The 19,869-nt window shown below is 41.4% G+C and overlaps 1 protein-coding gene across 2 annotated transcripts in view; it reads left to right on the top strand.

The window, feature by feature from the left end:
* Positions 1 to 19,869, top strand: part of LOC126263041 (scm-like with four MBT domains protein 2) — a 161,470-nt gene that overhangs the window by 101,347 nt on the left and 40,254 nt on the right. For both annotated transcript variants that reach the window (XM_049960014.1, XM_049960016.1), the window contains exon 10: positions 15,755 to 16,048. In XM_049960014.1, coding sequence (XP_049815971.1) covers positions 15,755 to 16,048 — 294 coding nt within the window. The remainder of the gene's footprint in view (positions 1 to 15,754; positions 16,049 to 19,869) is intronic.

Genomic DNA, 19,869 nt, shown 5'->3' with positions numbered 1-19,869 from the left:
GCTAGCCATTCTCAGTTCCAAACTGTGATTTACGCCCGAACGACAGGGACTTACATGCATTGAGAATAAAAAACAGCGCATTGAGAATGGCTAGCTACTAACCAAAATCTGGATTTGTGTAATAAAATCTAAAAAGGATGACTGACTGCTGCACTCTATAATTTATAAATATTGTTTTTCTCCTCACACACATAGCTATTTACTTTACGTACATGGGTGTGTAAATTCATCAACTATTTTCTTAATTCTCAAAGTCAATCCTTCTTTTATAAGAGTGCAAATATTCAGAGCGTGTCCATTGTTTCGATTTACCTTTCTCAGTCCTTCCATATTCATACTACACCTGCAATTAATATGTGTTGTTTTAGACAGGCACAACCTTACTGTCTTTTGTAGTTTGTTCAGTTTGTAGTGTGTAGATAGGTTTCTGTAGTTAGTCATTCTTTCTTCCTCTGTAAATTTTCCTTTGTTTTAAACCTCCTTACTGTATTAGTTTTATCCTTATAAGGCAGATTCCTTCATTTTAATAGTAATTAATTTAGATTAAAACCTTCAGAATATAACTTATTTGGCAGCTAGATGCCAAGTTGGCATGGAAAGTGGCACGTTGGACTGAACTATTTCTGTGCATGCGCTGAGGTTGCTGATCTAAGTGTTAGCTCTTGCTACGCCTGCAGATCCTGTCCCTCTCATAAAGCTACTTCATGTATTTACACCTCAGTTGCTTTATCACATGGTATTTGAAAAATGTGCATATTGTAGAATGAATTGGCATCACTGTGGTCATGTTTGATTTTCAGGCTTCATATAGCCTTTTGACATTAAACAGAAACTTAAAATAATATATAAATAAATAAAATGAAATTTGTCTCTTAAAACTATGTGAAAAATTGTTATGTACCTATATACTGAAATATTTCATTTGTTCATGTACAGTAGTTCAAATGAGGTTTTACTTTTGTCCAATCCTTTTAGTGTACAAATTCTCTTAGATCTTTGTGTGGATAAAGTCCCTTGTCCTTTCCACTTTTGGAGCAGGATAATCTACATGCTTCTGGATGTGGAATTTTAGAAACCACAAATGCCCCAGTATACAAAAGCTGCCATTTACACACATTCAAGCCAAATGGCAAAACGCAAAATTCATAGCTCGTGCCTCCACTTACAAAGGCATATTTGCCAATAGGAACTTTTTAAATCAAGTGTCATGAGGTATTAAACATTGTGACATTCCAGTAATTGTTCATCAAGGTTGTCAGAGTGTGTCCTGACTGGAACAATGATTTTGTTTATACTTAGGGTGTCAGGCACAAGTCTTGGTGATAGTTAAAATAGGGCAACAAAAAAAAGGGGAAGAGGAGGGTTGTATGATCTTCCAATTTATCATCCTTTCAATTTCTTTTCTCTTGGCTTCTCTTTTTACCCAAGGAATTGGATATGAAGAAAAGCAGAATGTCTCGTGTGGGTAAATGTCTGTTTTGTACATGTAACCCTTTATTACCCTGGGGCGCCTTCTAAATACTTGTACATACTGAAGTATTACTTCTTGTAACACCTCCTTCTGGCCCTCCAACAAACAAGCAGATTCACTTGCCTTAGTTCAAACAGTCTCTAGGTTCATGTCTTCATCAGACAGCTGCTCACCCCTTTGTGTATCAGGAAATGGGATGTTTGGATATGGGAATAGTACTCTGATATCAGTACTAGTCTTGATTGTGTTTTCAGTTGTGCTGGTTTTAATTAAATGTACTGATAACCTTTGTTTGTTGTTTGTAAAGAATCATTTTCCTTGCCCTATGCCAATCTGTGCTTTTGTATTATCTAAAGATACCCATTCCAATAAGACCGTTTACTACAAGTTTCTCCACTTCCAGAAAAATACACTTTAGAGAAAAATTGCTGATGAAAATGGGTATTAATGCCTGAAATTTAACTCATTTTGACTTGCTCCCCACTGTGGTCATAGTACAACAATTCTGCACTGGAAAAGTTGGTATAAAACATCGTCTTAGCAGTTCTTTAAACACACCTTTTGGTATTACATTTGCCAGTGCACCCGTGTCAAGTACCACAAGAGAAAAATTGCTGATGAAAATGGGTATTAATGCCTGAAATTTAACTCATTTTGACTTGCTCCCCACTGTGGTCATAGTACAACAATTCTGCACTGGAAAAGTTGGTATAAAACATCGTCTTAGCAGTTCTTTAAACACACCTTTTGGTATTACATTTGCCAGTGCACCCGTGTCAAGTACCACAAGAGAAAAATTGCTGATGAAAATGGGTATTAATGCCTGAAATTTAACTCATTTTGACTTGCTCCCCACTGTGGTCATAGTACAACAATTCTGCACTGGAAAAGTTGGTATAAAACATCGTCTTAGCAGTTCTTTAAACACACCTTTTGATATTACATTTGCCAGTGCACCCGTGTCAAGTACCACAAGTGTCCAAAATTAAAGCAACAAACAGAAATGTTGCGAGGTTGCATTTATTTTGCCACAAAACAGTGTGAACAAGTGATAGCAAAGTCAAAACAATGTAAAAAATACAAAATGTAAACAACTGCAACATGCTCAACAGTAGGTGAAAATTTCCTTTGTTTTTTCCAACTTACAGATTTGTACACACATTCTGACAACTGGTTTGTGACCACCACTGGCAACAATACAGGTCTGACAGTGACAAAACATGCTGTGAGTAATGCTATCAGTGTCATGTAGGACACCCATTCTTTCTGTGGAGCTGCTTGCAAAACTTGGAGAGTGGTTGGTGTATGCTGATGTGATGCAACTCATCTCTCTAGTGCATTCCAGACATGCTCTACAATATTTAAATCGGTAGAGCGAGCAGGCCACACCATGCATGCAGTATCTTTCATTTCCAAGACTACGCGTGGTCTGTGAAAGTGAGCATTATCATCCATCAGTACAAAGTTTGGGCACACAGCACCTCGTAACAACCGTACATTAAGTCCCAGGACCTCGCCACGATACCTGACAGCAGTTAAACCTTTCCAATTCACCCGTACAATTTCATGAAGAGATGTTTGAGTGATCTACATAATCTCTGCCCACACCATTAGCAATCCTCCTCGGTATCAGTCTCTTTCCACAATGTTTGGGTCTCTAAATAATGTTCCACATTCCCTTCAGATGTGAATCCATTTATAACCACACTCCAGACCAATTCGGGACTCATCTATGAAAAGAACATTGGCTGTCTATATGGGATGTTGATGACTCTGTTGTAGATGTTCCCTTTTGTGAAGACGTGTCTGAGGCACACATACAGCAGGTCTCCAACAATAAAGGCTACTCTGTTGAAGCCTTCTCTACACCATTTGCCTCGATATGACACGTCCACTGGATTCTGCAAGGTCAGATGCTAATTGCTGTGCAGTACTAAGGCACTACTGTTGTGCCCATACAACCAAATAACAATCCTCTCTTTCTGATGTCTGACATGGTCGCACATGCCGTGGTCCTCGGGATACAGTTTTGGTCCCTATAAACTGTCGCCACATCTGAGGAACAACAGAACGATTCACGTTAAGCCATCGGGCTGCACGAGTTTTCAACTGTCCTGCGTCCATACTTCCCATGGCCATGCACTGCAGAGAGTATGGTAGCTGTCTTCTCTGTGTCATACTGTACCGTCTGTGACTGTGCACGCAACAGTTGTGGATGCGGGACTACCAAACAAACACTACTCTGTTTGATAGATAGATGTCCTGACATCATTGTCAATGTGTTTTTCCATTGACCGAAATGCCATTTTCCATGCAGAACACAATCTTAGGGTCACCTGTTGACAGTTTTTATGATTATATCATGAATTACACACAGGATGGGGAAATAGCAGTTTGTTGCTTTGATTTTGAACACCATCGTAGATCACATATATGGACATTAATTACTGCTTGCACTGACTCCCCATTATCCTTGTATAAGTTGTTTACATCTTCCCGACAGTTATTCTCTCATATCTACCGCTTGGTCATACCCAAGAAAGTAATTTGGAATAATTTTCCTGATTTGTCGGGGGTTAGCCTCTTCACTGTGAGTAACTTCACCTACCTGCACTTTGTGGGCTTGACCTCGCCAATTCATGTTCTGCACTGATATGAAATTAAATTCTCCCTGACTTTGTCTCCCACTGGATATGCAGTTGTTATTCTGTTGATTGTAATTGCCAGGTGGAGGTCTGCCGGATGGTCTGTTTGTGATCATTCCTCCCAATTATTGTATGGATTATTGCCATCTGCAGGGGAGTGGGGTTGGGTCATGAACTTCTTGGACACATCTCCTCTGTTCAGTATAAACCAGTTTGTGATTTTCTTTGAAACCTCGTTTGTACCTTGGGTTCCCCCATTACCTTGATTATTTCTTGTATTATTGTTGTTGCATGGGGCATATGGGTGTCAACTGTGACTGCTGTTGACTATTTTGAGGAAATGCACACTGCGTATTAATGTTCTGTGGTTGCAACGGGCCCTCTTCATATATTAGGTCAACTGAGTTGAGTGTGGCTAAGAAACACGCTCTATCATTTTTCAGATATAGTGATCAGCTTTTCCTTGATGTAGATGGGCAGACAACTTATCAGTATTTTCAATACATCCACTTGGGAAACTGGTTTTGTGCAATACCTGGTTTTGTTTATGTATTTTTCAAAATCATCCTCAGTCACCCATGTTTACTAATAAATGGAGATAGGTTGAAAACCTCTCGATGTAGCCTCTCTTGGATGGCTGTGGACCAATATTTGTCGAAAAAAGCCTGTTCAGATTGCTGATAGGTATGGCATCTCTATCTGATGCTCACAGTAAAACATCGCCGTCTGTGTACCCGACAATGAACCGGATCTTCTGTGCTTCTGTCCAGTTGTGGTGCAAGATGTTTCAAAAAGCACTGATAAATTACCCTGTGTTGAAAAAGGGAGCAGACTGTCATGCACTAATAAAGTAGAAAAAAAAAGTATTGTCTATTGCTGCTGTGAGATAGTTCAGATGCAGCAGATTATACTCTGTATATGTCTGTGCAACTATTATTGACATTGGCAGTGCCTGTTGCATTTTATAATTCCTTTCTCCTCTGTATGAAGGGCCGGTAGCAAATGGTTGATAAGTATTACCACCATCTGTCCTACCCTACTGCACCCGATTGCTTTCTGTTGGTGCCTCTCTTGTGACATCTGCAACATTAATTAGATTGCTCTGTAACTTCTCTTCTGCTGCCTTTAAGCCTAGCTCAATCCTAGCAATCAATTCCTTTTCCTTTACTACCTCTTCAGCTGCTTTGACATAAGTCTTATGCTCTTGTATCACCATTTGTGTGAGTGTCATACCCTTATCTACCATTCGCACTTTGTCTCTGTCCTTTATACACTCTACCTCCTGCACAATTTTTTTCATGTGCTTTCTTTATGAATTTAGTGCCCTAATCTGAATTACTCAGTTTTACCAACAACTCCTGTACTGCTTCTCACAAATCTGTATGTGAAGATTGCAACTCATTAATAATACCTGTCATAGTTTCTAAATTTGTGCAAATTTCTGACTAAGCCTCTTGCGTCTGAGTCTGCATATCAGTCACGATCTTAAGTTTATCAGCAGTTTCCTCTTGCACCTTGTCTATAGATGACAAATGGCTCTGAGCACTATGGGACTTAACATCTATGGTCATCAGTCTCTATAGATGACACTTTTTGATCTAGGTTGTTCATCTCCTGAGATGAATCAGTGAATAATTCCACTTTTAATGTACATACATAAAACTGCAACCAGTCACTTTTTTTTTTTAGGTAGTTATTTAATATTCCATGACCAGTTGTCGAACTTTTTCAGGCTCATGGGCATGAAAAAGCACTTTTTATGCACTCAGTAACTAAAAACAATTTTCATGCAAGAGTTAAAAGTCTGCACAAAGATGATGTAACTTGCCGAACAAAAGTGCTGGCATGTTGATACACACACACAAACAAACACAAACATACAAACAAAATTCAAACTTTCGCAACCAACGGTTGCTTCATCAGGAAAGAGGGAAGGAGAGGGAAAGACGAAAGGATGTGGGTTTTAAGGGAGAGGGTAACAAGTTATTCCAATCCTGGGAGTGGAAAGACTTACCTTAGGGGGAAAAAAGGACAGGTATACACTCGCGCGCACACACACACACACATATCCATCCGCACGTACACAGACACAAGCAGACATTTGTAAAGGCAATCCGCTCCTGGGATTGGAATGACTTCTTACCCTCTCCCTTAAAACCCACATCCTTTCGTCTTTCCCTCTCCTTCCCTCTTTCCTGATGAAGCAACCATTGGTTGCGAAAGCTTGAATTTTGTGTGTATGTTTGTGTTTGTTTGTGTGTGTGTATCAACATGCCAGCGCTTTCGTTCGGCAAGTTACATCATCTTTGTTTTTGGATATATTTTTCCCACGTGGAATGTTTCCCTCTATTATATATATATATATATATATATATATATATATATATATATATATATATATATATATTAACACTTTGGAGACCAAGCCCTAGTGTAACTCATGCGACAACACTGTGTTCAAAAGACTGCACCTGAGTACAACTTGGGCCGCAAGTTTTCTGGAAGCCAGAGACACTTGTTGATCAAAAAGTGGTCTCATTTTGTATGAGAAGAATGTACAGACATCTAGCTTACTGTCCGTTGACAGGTGCTGTCTTCTGTTGTCAATTTTGAGACTTACTTTGACAGAAACAGTAGTGAATGCAACAGAGCAAAAGTGTGCTTGTGTTGTTATGAGTTTTGTGTGTGTACTTATCAGGTTTTGAAGTTTGCTGTAATTCTGCTACAAATTGATCACATTTATAGAGTGAGCAAGAAATTTTGAAAGCTCAATAGCAAGATTCAGTGATTCTGCATCAGAGGGAGAAATATCTCACTGGAAAAAGCTGAAGAAAATTCATACTCAGGCAAGCTGCAATTTGCTATGAGTTTTTTGGCAACAATATTGTTACTGCAGATAACACTGCTGTAATTACAATTTGGTTCTGTTTTATTTGTCTTAATCTCGTCTTCTTCGCATATGATTATCATGAAGTAGCAGCATTCCATGATTTGTTTGGAAATAAGAGCCCATTCACTGACAAAACAAACTGGCATTGCCCTGAATACAACATACCTCTCTGCATGCCAGAATATTTCAGAATTTTTCATACACAAAAGAGAGTTACATGTGAATCTCGTCTCACACTCTTGTTTTTAAGGATAATTCTATTTTTGGGCATTATTATTGTCAAATTTAACTATATCAAAGAACTACAATAAATATGAAAAATAAACTGTGAAGCTTTTTTACGGTGTGTACTAACCTTCAAGATATATAAAACACAAAAATGCCAGTAATGTTTTAAATGACAACATAGATTGCTTGTTTTGTGGGCCCAAAATTTTTCTAAGTAGGTGGATCTCAAAGTATTGAAAAAAATGCCTGCAGAGGTAGCCTAATGATCCACATTAATGAGTAAAGCTTGCTACCTACATCTCAGTTTTGCTACTATGTAGGATTATTTTCTAAGAAAGCAAAAATGGCCTCATGAATGAAGTCTGGCAGAGCCAGACAAGGAAAAATATCCTGTCGAGGTTTTCTATGATCTTACCAGAGCCTTTGATAGTGTGGACAGTAAAATTCTACTATGTAAATTAAAATGTTGTGGCATTAAAGCCAACCTGTTGTATGAATGGACTTTATTTCATAACAGGCAAACTGTGCAACAGTAGTTAAACTAAGCTCTGAATCGGGGTCTTGTCAAATATGGATTTCCACATGGTTTGGTACTAAGTGCACGTCCACTCCTAACCAGTGTAAATGAAATATCAAAGATATAAAAAATTTATCAAAAACTATAATGTTTACATGCATACTGATCCACGGCACAACTCAATTGTACTGATACATCCCCGACGATAGCTGAACCTGCTGTCAACTGTTTCATACCAATGATTCGTCTAAATCTTACAATGACTAACATGAAATTCAAAGAAATAGAAATGAATCACTGGTACCAGAAATATTTATTAATGACCATGCCCTAAACTGAAATATTGTATACAAAATCCCTTGATATCCATCTGGATAAAAAACTAAAATTGTGTTACCACATAGGTAATTTAAGGCAGAAGCTCAGGTACACATTGTTCACACACTTAGCAGTAGCAGTTGTTATACAAATGTTCTCGTTAATGTCTTCTGTGCAATGCAGCTGATGTAAGTAAAGTAAATCTTCAGCAAAATTATTTATCAATATATTGAGCAATAAGAATATTGTTTACAGTAGATAATAGCTCATCATACAGGGCATTTATTAGATCCTGGAACTGTTACATTTACTTTGTAGTACATTTAATTCTTGTTGGTACTTGGGGCTGATCACAACAATCAATTTCAGTGTTATGAAAAGGATAGATTACTACTCACCATACAGTGGAGATTCATTGTCACGGATAGACATAACAAAATGACTGTCAAACGAGTAAGCTTTTGGCCAATAAAGCCTTCATTGGAATCAGACAACACACACACACACACACACACACACACACACACACACATGACCACAGCGTGTGATAGAGAAGCAATAAGAATATTGGTGGGGATGAGCTGGAGGCTATAGCGTGAGGGCGAGGGATAGCAGGTATGGGTGGGGGACAGAGATGAGGGCACGGCAGCGAGGTGCAGTCGGGATGTTAGATGGAGGGCTGGGAGGGGTAGGGCAGCGGCAATGGAAAAGGAGAGAAGTAAAGATTGTGGGTGTGTTCGAGGAATAGAGAGCTGTATAGTGCTGGAATGGGAACAGGGTTGGGGATGGGTGAGTAAATCAAATGACTAACAAAGGTTGAGGCCAGTAGGATTACGGGAACGTAGATGAATTGCAGGGAGTGTTCCCACCTGTGCAGTTCAGAAAAGCTGGTGTTGGCAGGAAGGCCTGTTGGCACAGGATGTGAAGCAGTCATTGAAATGAAAAATGTCTTGTTGGGCAGCATGCTCAGCAACTGGGTGGTCCGGCTGTTTCTTGGTCACAGTTTGTCGGTGGCCATTCGTGCGGACAGACAGCTTGTCGGTTGTCGTACCCACGTAGATTGAGCACATTGGTTGCAGGTTATCTTGTCGATCGCATGACTCATTTCACAGGTAGTCCTGCCTGACATGGGATTAGTGATGCTTGTGAGCAGATGGGAGTAAGTGGTGGTGGGAGGATGTATGGGACAGGTCTTGCATCTAGGTCTATTACAGGGGTTTGAGCTAGGGAAGGACAAGGATATTGTATAGTTTCAGTGGGTGGTGGAATATCACTGTGGGAGGAACAAGAAGTTTAGTCGGTAGGACTTCCTCATTTCAGGGCATGATGAGAGGTAGTTGAAACCCTGGCAGAGAATGTGATTTAGTTGGTCTGGTCCTGGGTGATACTTAGTCACAAGGGGAATGCTCGTCTGTGGCCGGGCAGTGGGGCTTTAGGAGGTGCAGGGTGACTGGGGAGATAAAGCACCTGGAGATCTGTTTTTGTACATGGTTGGGAGGGTAATTACGGCATGTGAAGGCCTCAGTGAGGCCATTGGTATATATCAAGAGTGACTGCTTGTCACTACAGATGCGATGACCAAGAGTGGTTAGGTTGTATGAAAGGGACTTCTTGGTATGGAATGAGTGAAGCTGTCGATGTGGAGGCATCACTGGTAGTTGGTCGGTTTGATATGGATGGAGCTACTGAAGGAGAGAGGTCAACACTGAGGAAGGCAGCTGTTTGGGTGAGTAGGACCAGGTGGAGTGAATGTGGGAGTACGTATTGAGGTTCTGGAGGAATGTGGATAAGGCGTCCTCGCCCTCAATCCAAATTATGAAAATGACATCAAAGAATATGCACCAGATGAGGGGTTTGTGTGTCTGGGAGGTTAGAAAGGATTCCTCTAGATGGTCCATGAATAAGTTGGTACAGGATGGTGCTATGCAGGTGCCCATTGCCGTATCCCAGATTTCTTTGTAGGCGATGCCTTCAGAGGAAAAGTAATTATGGGTGAGGATATCGTTGGTCGTGGCAACTAGGAAGGATATTGTAGGTTTGGTTTTCATCTGACATTGGGAAAGTTAGTGTTCAATAGCAGCAAGGCCATGGGCATTAGGGATGTTAGTGTAAAGAGAGGTGATGTCAGTAGTGAAGAGCAGAGCACCACATGGTAAAGGAACAGGAACTGTGGAGAGCCGTTGGAGGTAATGGTTGGTATCTTTTATATACGAGTTTAGGTTGCAGGTATTAGGCCAAAGGCGTTGGTCTACAAGAGCAGAGATTCTCTCTGTGGACGCACAGTAACCAGCCAAAGTGGGGCATCCTGGGTGATTAGGTTTATGGACTTAAGAGGCATGTAGAAGGTAAGAGTGTGGGGAGTAATAGGGGTGAGGAGAGGAACGGACTCTTGAGAGAGGCTCTGGGATGGGCCTAAGGATTGGAGGAGAGACTGGAGACCTGCTGGATTTCTGGAAAGAGGTCACTGCAGCAGGGTTTGTAGGTGGATGAATCTGACATTTGGTGGAATTCTTCTTCCAGGTAATCCTTGCAGTTCAAATCAACAGTGGTGGTGCCTTTGTCAGCAGGTAGGATTATAAGTCAGGATCAGTTTTGATGGTGGAATGCAGTTCTTCCTCCAGACATAACATTAACTTGCATGTTGAGGGATTTGGGGAATGATGGTTAGGTAAGGTTTGAGTTTAAGAAATTCTGGAAAGTTAATGGTAGGCAATGTGGAGACAGTGGGGATGGACCATGGTTGGATGCAGAAGTGAACTGTGTCAAGCAGGGTTCAATATTTATCTTTGAGTGTGATTAGTAGGGTTGTTAGCGAAAAGGTTTTCCACTGTAAGGGCTGGAGAAGAAGAGAAGGTCTTTAACAAGTCCTGCATGATTGAATTTGGGAGATGGGCAAAAGGTGACGCCTTTGAAAAGGACTGATACTTCTGTGGTGCTAAGGCTTGTGGAGGAAAGGTTCATGACTGTGTTAACCCAGATACAAGACCTGTCCCATACACGCTCCCACAACCACCACCACCTCTTCTGCCTGGTCACAAGCATCACCTGTGCCATCAAAGGCAGGGCTACTTGTGAAATGAGTCATGTGATCTATAAACTAACTTGCAACCACTGTGCTGTGTTCTACATGGGTATGACAACCAATAAGCACTCTGTCCGCATGAATGGCTACTGACAAACTGTGGCCAAGAAAGAGCTGGACCACCCAATTGCTGAGCATACTGCCCAACACGACGTTCTTCATTTCAGTGACTGCTTTACAGCCTGTGCCATCTGGATCCTTCCTACCAACATCAGCTATTCTGAATTATGCAGGTGGGAACTCCCCCTGCTATGTATCCTACACTCCTGTAACCCTCCTGACCTCAACCTGCAATACTCATTGTCCTTTACCCACTTATCCTCTTCCTTGTTGCCATTCCAGCATTACACAGCCCTCTATTCCACCAACACACCTACTTTTCCCGCTACCCCCCTTCCCTCCGTCTAACATCCTGAGTGCACCTAACTGCACTACCCTCTCTCCATCTCATCGCTGTAAACTCCACATGCAGCACTTCACACCGTCCCAAACCCCTAACCTGATATTGCACCCCTCCCCCCCTCCTCTCCCTGCCCCAGTCTCCTGCTTACCCCCGCCACCCAGATTGCTTCCCCATCAAGCGCTGCTGCTCACAGTGTGGTTTCGGCACCCAGAGACTGTGGTTTTGTGTGTGTGTGTGTGTGTGTGTGTGTGTGTGTGTGTGTGTGTTGATTCCGATGAATGCATTTTTGGCCGGAAGGTTACTTGTTTGACAGTCTTTTTATTGTGGCTATCTGCAACTCCCCCCACCCCCACCCCACCCCCCATGAACCATGGACCTTACCGTTGGCGGGGAGGCTTGCGTGCCTCAGCGATACAGATGGCCGTACCGTAGGTGCAACCACAACGGAGGGGTATCTGTTGAGAGGCCAGACAAACATGTGGTTCCTGAAGAGGCGCAGCAGCCTTTTCAGTAGTTGCAAGGGCAACAGTCTGGATAATTGACTGATCTGGCCTTGTAACATTAACCAAAACGGCCTTGCTGTGCTGGTACTGCGAACGGCTGAAAGCAAGGGGAAACTACAGCCGTAATTTTTCCCGAGGACATGCAGCTTTACTGTATGATTAAATGATGATGGCGTCCTCCTGGGTAAAATATTCCGGAGGTAAAATAGTCCCCCATTCGGATCTCCGGGCGGGGACTACTCAAGAGGACGTCGTTATCAGGAGAAAGAAAACTGGCGTTCTACGGATCGGAGCGTGGAATGTCAGATCCCTTAATCGGGCAGGTAGGTTAGAAAATTTAAAACGGGAAATGGATAGGTTAAAGTTAGATATAGTGGGAATTAGTGAAGTTCGGTGGCAGGAGGAACAAGACTTTTGGTCAGGTGATTACAGGGTTATAAATACAAAATCAAATAGGGGTAATTCAGGAGTAGGTTTAATAATGAATAAAAAAAAATAGGAGTGCTGGTTAGCTACTACAAACAGCATGGTGAACGCATTATTGTGGCCAAGATAGACACAAAGCCCATGCCTACTACAGTAGTACAAGTTTATATGCCAACTAGCTCTGCAGATGATGAAGAAATTGATGAAATGTATGACGAGATAAAAGAAATTATTCAGGTAGTGAAGGGAGATGAAAATTTAATAGTCATGGGTGACTGGAATTCGTCAGTAGGAAAAGGGAGTGAAGGAAACATAGTAGGTGAATATGAAAGAGGAAGCCGCCTTGTAGAATTTTGCACAGAGCATAAACTAATCATAGCTAACACTTGGTTCAAGAATCATAAAAGAAGGTTGTATACCTGGAAGAATCCTGGAGATACTAAAAGGTATCAGATAGATTATATAATGGTAAGACAGAGATTTAGGAACCAGGTTTTAAATTGTAAGACATTTCCAGGGGCAGATGTGGATTCTGACCACAATCTATTGGTTATGATCTGCAGATTGAAACTGAAGAAACTGCAAAAAGTTGGGAATTTAAGGATATGGGACCTGGATAAACTGAAAGAACGAGAGGTTGTAGAGAGTTTCAGGGAGAGCATAAGGGAACAATTGACAGGAATGGGGGAAAGAAATACAGTAGAAGAAGAATGGGTAGCTCTGAGGGATGAAGTAGTGAAGGCAGCAGAGGATCAAGTAGGTAAAAAGACGAGGGGTAATAGAAATCCTTGGGTAACAGAAGAAATATTGAATTTAATTGATGAAAGGAGAAAATACAAAAATGCAGTAAATGAAGCAGGCAAAAAGGAATACAAACGTCTCAAAAATGAAATCGACAGGAAGTGCAAAATGGCTAAGCAGGGATGGCTAGAGGACAAATGTAAGGATGTAGAGGCTTGTCTCACTAGGGGTAAGATAGATACTGTCTCCAGGAAAATTAAAGAGACCTTTGGAGAGAAGAGAACCACTTGTATGAATATCAAGAGCTCAGATGGCAACCCAGTTCTAAGCAAAGAAGGGAAGGCAGAAAGGTGGAAGGAGTATATAGAGGGTTTATACAAGGGCGACGTACTTGAGGACAATATTATGGAAATGGAAGAGGATGTAGATGAAGACGAAATGGGAGATAAGATACTGCGTGAAGAGTTTGACAGAGCACTGAAAGACCTGAGTCGAAACAAGGCCCCGGGAGTAGACAACATTCCATTAGAACTACTGATGGCCTTGGGAGAGCCAGTCATGACAAAACTCTACCATTTGGTGAGCAAGATGTATGAGACAGGCGAAATACCCTCAGACTTCAAGAAGAATATAATAATTCCAATCCCAAAAAAAACAGGTGTTGACAGATGTGAAACTTACCGAACTATCAGTTTAATAAGTCACAGCTGCAAAATACTAACGCGAATTCTTTACAGACGAATGGAAAAACTGGTAGAAGCAGACCTCGGGGAAGATCAGTTTGGATTCCGTAGAAATGTTGGAACACGTGAGGCAATACTAACCTTACGACTTATCTTAGAAGAAAGATTAAGAAATGGCAAACCTACGTTTCTAGCATTTGTAGACTTAGAGAAAGCTTTTGACAATGTTAACTGGAATACTCTCTTTCAAATTCTGAAGGTGGCAGGGGTAAAATACAGGGAGCGAAAGGCTATTTACAATTTGTACAGAAACCAGATGGCAGTTGTAAGAGTCGAGGGGCATGAAATGGAAGCAGTGGTTGGGAAAGGAGTGAGACAGGGTTGTAGCCTCTCCCCGATGTTATTCAATCTGTATATTGAGCAAGCAGTAAAGGAAACAAAAGAAAAATTCGGAGTAGGCATTAAAATTCATGGAGAAGAAGTAAAAACTTTGAGGTTCGCCGATGACATTGTAATTTTGTCAGAGACAGCAAAAGAGTTGGAAGAGCAGTTGAACGGAATGGACAGTGTCTTGAAAGGAGGATATAAGATGGACATCAACAAAAGCAAAACGAGGATAATGGAATGTAGTCAAATTAAATTGGGTGATGCTGAGGGAATTAGATTAGGAAATGAGACACTTAAAGTAGTAAAGGAGTTTTGCTATTTAGGGAGTAAAATAACTGATGATGGTCGAAGTAGAGAGGATATAAAATGTAGACTGGCAATGGCAAGAAAATCGTTTCTGAAGAAGAGAAATGTGTTAACATCGAGTATAGATTTAAGTGTCAGGAAGTCGTTTCTGAAGGTATTTGTATGGAGTGTAGCCATGTATGGAAGTGAAACATGGACGATAACTAGTTTGGACAAGAAGAGAATAGAAGCTTTCGAAATGTGGTGCTACAGAAGAATGCTGAATATAAGGTGGGTAGATCACATAACTAATGAGGAGGTATTGAATAGGATTGGGGAGAAGAGAAGTTTGTGGCACAACTTGACTAGAAGAAGGGATCGGTTGGTAGGACATGTTTTGAGGCATCGAGGGATCACAAATTTAGCATTGGAGGGCAGCGTGGAGGGTAAACATCGTAGAGGGAGACCAAGAGATGAATACACTAAGCAGATTCAGAAGGATATAGGTTGCAGTAGGTACTGGGAGATGAAGAAGCTTGCACAGGATAGAGTAGCATGGAGAGCTGCATCAAACCAGTCTCAGGACTGAAGACCACAACAACAACAACATCTGCAACTCAGTATCCACGCTATATGGTGAGTAGTTATCTATCCTTTTCATAATATTGTCATTATTCCAATGTGGGTATTCCGTTGTTTAGCAATTAGTTTCAGATGAACAAGGAAACTGAAGTGCTTATCTCATTAGTGATTCCCAAAGATTATCTGCTCACCTAGAATCAGGCACTCCTCTTGGCTGCATGAAAATAACAGTGCTATAGAGAGACCCACATTCTCTCAGTAGATAGACAGAGAACACTCCTTTAACAATTATCACTGCATTCATGTAAATATTAAGTAATAACAGTATTACAGAAAGGATAGATACCTGGAACCTCCCCTTCTGGTTCAGCACACAATTTTAATCACCCAAGAGGTTTCAAAAGAGAGCATACGCTGATCCAGAGTGAAAGGTTCATTCTAGAAGTTTAGTGTTCATAGATCTTGACTCATTCAACATCTTTGAAACTCCTCGATTGTGTTTAGTGTCCATTAAATACCGTGAATAAATGTTTTTCTTTACTTGAGTTTTGATCTTTATAGTATTGTAATTATATTGTCTTTATTGTTTTTAGGTCAGTGGAGGCTAAACCTAGCACTAGTGTTCCTGCTTCCAGTTCAGGAAATGGCAGCTCTTGGTGTCCAAAAATATACTTCAATCACAAGTGTTTTTCTGGTCCGTACCTCAGCAAAGGCAAACTGTCAGGCTTGCCAAAATCGGTGGGTCCAGGTCCGGTGACCCTAGTACTAAAAGAAGTTCTTTCCATGGTGATATCGGTAGCCTACAAATCTAGTCGTGTTCTGAAAGAACTGCAGTGTGATTCAAAGCAACCACCTCATGGTCATGTTCTTGAGGTACTTAAGGCTAAGTAAGTATTTGCTCAACAAGCCTCAGTTGTAATTTTTTTACTGTGCTTTTTTTTTTTTTGGGATAATCACGATACAGTGTGGACTAACGTCGCCATCTATCCTATTTGATGTGGTCGGATTAGAAAAATTAATTTAGTGAACCACATTTTTCAGTGCCACCAGAAAGGCCGATGTACTTTGTCGATTATTCTCCAGACCATAGTAAAAAATCCGAGTCTGATCACCAGTAACGATTCCGTCCAGATATCGAAGCCATTACGAACGTGCTTCAAGACTTCCTCACAAATGAGCACCAGTTTCTCCGTCTTGTCCTAGCTTAACAATTTGGGAACTGCTCGGTGCACAATCGGGACACTGCACAGTGCCATCGGTCTGTGTAGTGCTCACAGCGCCTTGTGCCGTGCTACTGCTCTGATCTCAGACACTGCACGACTCCGACTAGTGCCAGGCTACTGTGGTACTAGCCAAACAGTGTCTAATCGAGCACGTGGCATTGCTGAACATTTCCAACCAGAGGAATATAGAAAAGGGGATTAGCGATCACAGTGTCATTATAGCAGTTATGGTTACAAAAGTTAATAAATCAGTTAAGAAGGCTAGGAAAGTGTTTCTGCTAGAAGGAACAGATAAGCAGGTGTTAGTATCGCAATTAGACAGTGAACTGACATCGCTCGGTTACAATATGAAGAATGTAGAGGAATTATGGGCAAAGTTCGAGCAGATTGTAAATCGTAGTCTGGATAATTGTATGCCTAGTAAGTGGGTTAAGGATTGAAAACGCCTGTCGTGGTTTAATAATGAAATTCTGAAAATGCTGAGGAAGCAGAGGCTGTCGAACTCGTGGTTCAAAAGAGAATGCGCAAATGGTGACGAGCTGAGGTTAATAGAAATTTGTGTGTCCGTGAAAATATGTTTGTGCAAAGTATAGAACTACTACCACTGTCATCTTTCAGTAAAAGATCTAGCAGAGAACCTGAGAAACTTTTGATCCTGTGTAAAATTGCTAAGTGGGTCTAAGGCTTCCATCCAATCACTTGACCAGTCTAGTGTGGCAGGAGAAGATAGCAAAACAGAAGCCAAAGTTTTAAATTTCACATTCAAGAAATTATTCACACAGAAGAATCGTACAAATACACCGTCATTTTACCGTCGCAAAAACTCCCGTATGGATGAGACAGTATTAGGCATCCCTGGCATAGAGAAACTAATATGCCACCAGATCCGGCAGGAATCCCAGTTCGGTTTTTCAGAGTATTCTATGATATTGGCCCCTTACCTAGCTTGCATTTATTGCAAGTCTGTCGTCCAGTGCAAAGTCCCAAACAACTGGAAGAAAAGTGCACGTGACTCCTATGTATAAGACAGCCAAAAAAGTGGACCCGCAAAGTTACAGACCGATACCCCTAACATCAATGTGATGCAGTTCGAATATAATAAGTTTTCTTGAGACCTTGAAGCTCATGTCCACAAATCAGCATGTTTTTTAGAAAGCATCGCCCATGTGAAACTCAGCTTGCTCTTTTCTCGCATGATATATTGCAGATTCTTTGTTTCTGGATTTCCAGAAAGCATTTGACACAGTGCTCCATTGCAGGCTGTTAAAGAAGGTACGAGCGTATGGAATGGGTTCACAGATAATGTGAGTGGCTCGAAGATTTCTTAACTTATAGAACACAGTATGCTGTCCTCGACAGCGTGTGTTCATCAGAGACTGGGCAGTGAAGTGTGGTAGGACTGTTGTTATTCTCTGTCTGCACAAATGATTTGGCAGACAGGGTAGGCAGCAATCCGTGGTTGCATGCTGATTATGTTGTGTTGTACAGTAAGGTGTCAAAGTTGAGTGACTGTAGGATACAAGATGACTTACACAAAATTTCTAGTTGATGTGATGAAAGGCAGCTAGGTCTAAATGTAGAAAAATGTAAGTTAAGGCAGATGAGTAGGAAAAACAAACACACAGTGTTCAGATATGACATTAGTTGTGTTCCGCTTGACACAATCATATCGTTTAAATATTTGGACATAACATTGCAAAGCGATATGAAATGGAATGAGGATGTGAGGATTGTGGTAGGAAAGGCAGATGGTCAACTTCAGTTTATTGGGAGAATTCTAGGAAAGTGTGATTCATCTGGAAAGGAGATCGCATAAAGGACACTAAGCAACCTTTTTTTGAGTACTCCTAAAGGGTGTTTGAGATCCATACCAGGTCGGAGTGAAGGAAGACATTGAAGCAATTAAGAGATGGCCTGCTAAATTTGGTACAGGTGGGTTCAAACAGTATGAAAGTGTTATGGAGATGCTTTTGGAACTCAAATGGGAATCCCTGGAAGGGAGGCATCATCCTTTTCAAGGAACGCTATGGAGGAAATTTAAAGAACTGTCATTTCAATCTCATTCTGTTGCCTCCAAAATACATTATGCGTAAGGACCATGAAGATAAAATACAAGAAATCAGGGTTGTATGGAAGCATGCAGACAGTCGTATTTCCCTCGTTCTATTTGCAAGTGGAACAAGAAAGAAAATGACTAGTAGTGGTATGGGGGTACCCTCCGCCATGCGCCGTTCTCTGTATTGTGGAGTATTGATGTAGATGTAGATGTAGATGTAGATGTAGATATGTGCATGATCAATCCTTTGGTAGGTGAACGGCCATAAAACACAAGCACCAAAGAGACTGGTACAGGCATTTGTTTTCAAATACAGAGATATGTAAACAGGCAGAATACGGTGCTGTGGTCAGAACCACTTATATAAGACAAGTGTCAGGTGCAGTTGTTAGATCAATTTCTGCTGCTACAATGGCAGATTATCAAGATTTAAGTGAGTTTGAACGTGGTGTTATAGTTGGCACACAAGCGATGGGACACAGCAACTCCGATGTAGTGATGAAGTGGGGATTTTCCCGTACGACCATTTTACGAGTGTACAGTAAACACCAGGAATCTGGTAAGACATTAAATCTCCAACATCGTTGTGGTCAGAAAGAGATCCTGCAAGAATGGGACCAACGAAAACTGAAGAGAATCGTTCAACATAACTGAAGTGCAATCCTTCCTCAAATTGCTACAGATTTCAATGCTGAGCCATGAACAAGTCAAAAGCCCACTCGTGTACCCATGAGGACTACACAACATGAAGCCTTATGCCTTGCCTGGGCCCATCAACACTGACATTGGACTGTTGATGACTGGAAACATGTTACCTGGTCGGATGAGTATCATTTCGAATCTTATTAAGTGAATGGACATGTACGGGTATGGATACAACCTCATGAATCCATGGATGCTGCATGTCAGCAAGGGATTGTTCAAGCTGGTGTAGGCTCTGGAATGGTTTGGGGCATGTGCAGTTGGAGTGATATGGGACCCCTGATATATCTAGATATGACTCTGACAGGTGACATGTACGTAAGCATCCTGTCTGACCACCTGCATCCATTCATGTCCATTGAGCATTCCGATAGACTTGGACAATTCCAGCGGGACGATCCAACACCCCACACGTCCAAAATTGCTACAGAGTGGCTCCAGGAACACTGTTCTGAGTTTAAACACTTCCACTGGCCACCAAACTCAGCAGACATCAACATTATTGAGCATATCTGGGATGCCTTGTAACATGCTGTTCAGAAGAGCTCCGCCCCCCCTCATACTCTTACATATTTATGGAGAGCCCTGCAGGATTTTTGATGTCACCTCCCTACAGCACTACCTCAGACATTACTCAAGTCCATGCCAAATCGTGTTGCGGCATTTCTGCGTGCTCGTGGGAGCCCTACACGATACTAGGCAGGTGTACCAGTTTCTTTTGCTCTTC

This window comes from Schistocerca nitens, chromosome 6, assembly GCF_023898315.1.
Source record: "Schistocerca nitens isolate TAMUIC-IGC-003100 chromosome 6, iqSchNite1.1, whole genome shotgun sequence".
Taxonomy (NCBI): domain Eukaryota; kingdom Metazoa; phylum Arthropoda; class Insecta; order Orthoptera; family Acrididae; genus Schistocerca; species Schistocerca nitens.
Note: the sequence above shows the minus strand (reverse complement) of the source record. Positions and strands in the feature narration are given on the sequence as shown.